At 51.8% G+C, this 4,622-nt stretch overlaps 1 protein-coding gene across 1 annotated transcript; it reads left to right on the forward strand.

Moving 5' to 3' along the window:
- Positions 1–2,805: 2,805 nt before the first annotated feature.
- On the forward strand, positions 2,806–4,120 carry LOC4815844 (uncharacterized). Its single transcript, XM_001355507.2, has one exon. The coding sequence runs from the start codon at positions 2,918–2,920 to the stop codon at positions 4,058–4,060; it is 1,143 nt and encodes a 380-aa protein (XP_001355543.2). The 5' UTR covers positions 2,806–2,917; the 3' UTR covers positions 4,061–4,120.
- Positions 4,121–4,622: the final 502 nt, after the last annotated feature.

The raw sequence follows: 4,622 nt of genomic DNA on the forward strand, positions 1-4,622 counted from the left end.
TTGCAAATGCGAATGCAAATGCGAATCGCTCGTGAAAGGCAAAGAGTGAAAGTCAAGTGGCACTTCGTGGACGCGCTCAGAGAAGAGGGCGAGTAAACACGAGAGAAAGACTAGCTTCGGGGCCGAAGCTCTTGATACCCTAACAGATCGATAACAGGTCATGGTGGGTGATGCAGTCGGATGAGAAGACGAGGATACTTCCTGCTCGGTATTGCAAGTCCATAACACCCTTTGCAAGGGTATCAAAATGCATCCGCAGTGCTCTCTGCTCTCCTGCGGGCAATTTGCATAGCGATCGTGATCGGCCAGGCCAGGCCGGGCCGGGTCGGGTCCTCGGCTGGCCCTCAACAGGCACTCGTTTTCTTGTCCCCGTTAATTAAGCGTAAAATCGTCGTACACTAAAAAGCGACAACAAAAATGCGACGAAAATTCAAATTAAATTTGAGTGGTTTTTTGTGCATTTCTTTATAGATGTATGTGCTCGAAAGCCGCAGAAAATGCGAGGATTATGGTAATTTTGCCAGGGAAACGGATCGGATCGAATCGGATCGGAGACAGTTCGGGACCACGTTCGGCCACGCCTCTTTGGGAAAGGATGCTCGTTAAATCAAATTAATCAACACGTTAGGCCCTGTGGCGGAGACGATGGAGAGGGGGATCCCCAGAATCGATCGGCTTCGATCTCTTTTGGTCGGAAACTCTCTCAAAAACGCATTTAATCCTTTTGTGCGGCTATGTAAACAGCGATAACTCAACGGCACAAAAAAACCCGCGCCAAAGGGGACAGACAGGATATTCATTACCGGCGGCACCGAGACGAGAACGGAGAAAAGAGGCAGAAAGTAAACCAAAATGGGATTTCGCAGGGGAGCGAAGAAAAGAGTTGAAAAGTTGAGAAATTTGCAGCGGTTTCTGCTCGGGGATATATGTATGTACATAGGTACGGAACGGATGGAACGGGGCAATCAATTAACTAACCCTCACAGCCGTTGTGCCGTTGTGTTGCAGGCACAAAGACGATCGAAAGATAGTCGGAGCAGAGCAAACAATGAGAGCAAAGGATAAGAAAAGCAAACAACTTTCACCGCAAAAAAAGAGGCGAATGAAACGTGCGAAATATACGATCCTCGCTAGAAGCAATCTTTCAGCAATATTTCTCCATCTCCGTTTCCATCTCCGGGGAAGATCGCAAATAAAGATATCAGAGAAATGAGGGAAAGATGAAATCGAAGAAAAATGCCCGAAGAAAGTGGTTTTGGTCCTAGATCTAGATCCTTCGCTGGATAACCTAGTTTTGGTCACGGATACTTTGAGTGATCGCTGAACCGATCGATGGCTGAACGAGATCGTTGCCTGTCCACTCTGACGATCCCTCACATGACTGTGCTCAGCTCATCACTTGAAGATCACTTCCATCTCACTTGAATATCCCTTGAAGATCACTTAGCGATCACTTCACTGGCGGTTCGGTGGCGCTTAAGAACCCGCAGGTCGGAAGCGTAGCTCAAGTAGGCCCAACAGCTGGTCAAGAGCCACAGTCACAGTGACACATGTGGGCAGTTATCGCTGATCTGTCATCAATAATTTAGATCTGTTTATTATTTCCATATTCATATTTTTCGACTCTCTTTGCGACGATCTCTCACGACACTCTTAGCATTTAGATCCATAAGGTCTATAAGACCGAAAGACAATCAGTTGATTGGAAAACTATATGATATACGAGTAGTTCTAGATTTGAATGCAAGTTTTCAGATGGTCTTTATTATCCCCTTTGCAGGGAGTACCAGTAGAGATTTCTGATCGCAAAGCTGTCATTCTCATGCGACATTCCTTTAGGAAACTGTTGTTTTGTGATAAGCAAAGGGCGACAGCAGAATCATCACTAAAAGTAAAACAGATCTATCTGAATCTCCTTGAAACCTGAAGATATTTGCTATATATTGTATAGCAGGATCAAACGGGGCAATAACGGGCTTTGGGCTTCGGGACCTCTGACTTCGCTTTCCTGGAGCTTGAGCAGTTCTCCAATCTGACCCCACTAGTGAGGGAATGTTTCAGTGCAGGTCCTTGGTTCTCATCGTTTGCAACGTTCGAGCGTTTTCTAACGTTTTTCAACGTTTCCTCCCGGAAGTGGCGAACATTTTCAATTATGAGAAACGTGAGTACGAGTATACTCGCACAACTGTCATTTGTGGCCGCTAAAGAGCCGCAATTAATAGCTGATGTGAGACAAGTGGCAAGGAGGACGGTAGGCAGGAGCTGCCCCAGTCGCAGGAAGTTGTCCGATCTACGCTCTGTTCGGGCCCGTCCGGGCCTGGCTAATTAACCTGGCTGCTCCTGGGCAAGTGGCGAAAGGGCCTGTTGCTGAAGCTCTCGCGACCCTCTCGGTGACATTCAAATGGGAAGGAAGGGCAGGGGAAGGAAACGATAACTTCCTTGAGCGCGGGGGAATAAAAGCAAATTTAATAACTGAGCGATGTCTGGCCTGATAGGGATCTGGACGTCATTTCGTGACGCGGGACTGCTGAACCGCACCAGGAATGGGCCAGGAAGGTGGGAAAGGAGCTGGTTGAGGTGTCGTACCAGGGACTAGCAAGAGGTATCGCTGCCAGTACCAGAACTCCCAAAATTTGTGGAGAAAGCAATGCCAAAGGAGGTGAACCAGCACAGGGATAGAGAGCGAGAGAGAGAGAGAGAGAGAGGGAGAGCCAGGGCACTCTCAGAGTCCTTGGCCCTGCAGGGTGCGCTTGCGCAACAACCCCTAAGGATGCGAGGGGTATAAAACGCAGCCCTCGCCCCGTACCGCTTCAGTTTGTCAGCGAGAGCCGTCGAGAGCAGTCGACAGAGATCTAGGATCGCAGCAGTATCTTGTATTTTCCCGAGCCCACGAGCCCACCAACCGACGAACCCAACCATGCTCAAATGGACCGCCTCGGCCCAGCGCCTGAACGAGCTGCCCGCAGCGGAGGAGATCCAGCATCCCAGCCAGACCCGGAGACTGCAGCGCCGGCAGCGGCGCGAGCGCAGGGCCACGATAGCCAACAAGGAGAACGTGTTGGGGCTGGACTACGGCTACACCTCCACCCCAGTGCCGGCGGTGGTGCGGCTGAGGAACAGTCCCCTGGTCCTGGCCCCGCTCAGCGACATACGCAACGTGACGCCAGAGCCGCGCTCCGCCTCGCCCCATCTGCGACAGCAGCCGCAATACCAGCGCGTGCAGAGCGTCCACTATGCCAGCACGCTGCCCCGCTATGCGGAGGAGTACTCCCCCAATGCCGCGAGCCTGCTGCCCAGCGGCCAGCACCTGGCCATGCGGGGACTGGCGCCCCTGGATCCCTTCCTGGAGCAACCCCGCTACATTTCGGCTGCAGGGAACAACCAGCAGCAGCAGCAGCAGCAGAAGCTGAAGAAGCGCAAACTGGAGGCGGACTTTGTGGCCACCATGGAGGTGCCGCCGGCTACGGTCCAGCCTGCTCCACAGCGCCCGGTCACACCGCAGCCGCCCTCCTCCGCCCAGCTGGGTGACCAGACCCTGGACAAGCTGATCGACGCCATCCTGGACTCCGCCTGCAAGGCCGATGCCAGCGCCAAGAAAAAGCCGCGCCGCTCCACCTTCAATCTGCGGCGCCGCACCCTGGTCAAACAGCAGCTGGAGTCGGACGGCGTCGTGATGCTGTCGCCCTCCTACGCCGCTGGCGACGATCCGGCCAGCGACCTGAGCTTCGGCACCCTACCGCTGCCGCTCGGCCTGCCCCTGACCCTGGTCCCCACCCCGGAGCCAGCCTCGCCAGTGACGAAGCTGCCACGACACGTGCTCCTCCAGATGCCCACGCCCACGCCCACACCCACGCCTGCTCCAGCACCCGTTCCTGTTCCTCCCACTGTGGGGGCGGACACCACCTTCTGCCTGGAGACGCCGGTGAGGAGGCTGAAGCGCGGCAGGGAGGCCCAGCCGGCGTCGCTGGTGGCCAAGGAGTCGCCGCTGAAGCGCTACAAGGTCGACGAGCGCAACTACTTCGAGGTGGGCCTGGCCCTGCCCTCATCCATATATGTCTAAAGAGAGATAATGAGGAGAAAGCCGACGCTGACAAACGGGGGAAAAACGCTTAACCATGACGCTTAACTAGTTTCTAAGCCTAAACTAAGTCCCACTCCTATCCCTGTACATATTTCCCAATTACGATTTACGAGTATTCTCATCCTAAGTAATTTATTTCCATTATTTTTTTTTGCACGCTGCCGTTATGTAGTTTTTGTATTCCAACCATTTTTTTCATTATTTAATTTTAAAGAAATATTTATTATCATCTTATCATACATCTAAGCACTTTTTTTTTCTAAATAAATTGCAATTTTACAAAAAATATTGGTCTATGATTCTAAAGTAGATTTTATTTTAGGGAGTATATGTTTTCCCACCAAAAACTAGTGGGTAAAGCTGTCTTCGCTTAAGAACCCACTTCCTAGACAATATTTTGAGACCCAGACTCATCCTCTGGGGTTCGTACAGAAGTCGTCTAGTAAATTCGATTCGTCGAGCTCTGTTATGGGGTGTTCCGCAATGGCTAAATGGAAATCTAGGATCTCTGGTGTCTTTCTACTTCGCTCAAGAATCCCCT

This window comes from Drosophila pseudoobscura, chromosome X (genome assembly GCF_009870125.1).
Source record: "Drosophila pseudoobscura strain MV-25-SWS-2005 chromosome X, UCI_Dpse_MV25, whole genome shotgun sequence".
NCBI lineage: Eukaryota > Metazoa > Arthropoda > Insecta > Diptera > Drosophilidae > Drosophila > Drosophila pseudoobscura.

Bases quoted from the DNA above. Each gene is read 5' to 3' on its own strand.
- LOC4815844 (XM_001355507.2), top strand. From the start codon at position 2,918: ATGCTCAAATGGACCGCCTCGGCCCAGCGCCTGAACGAGCTGCCCGCA.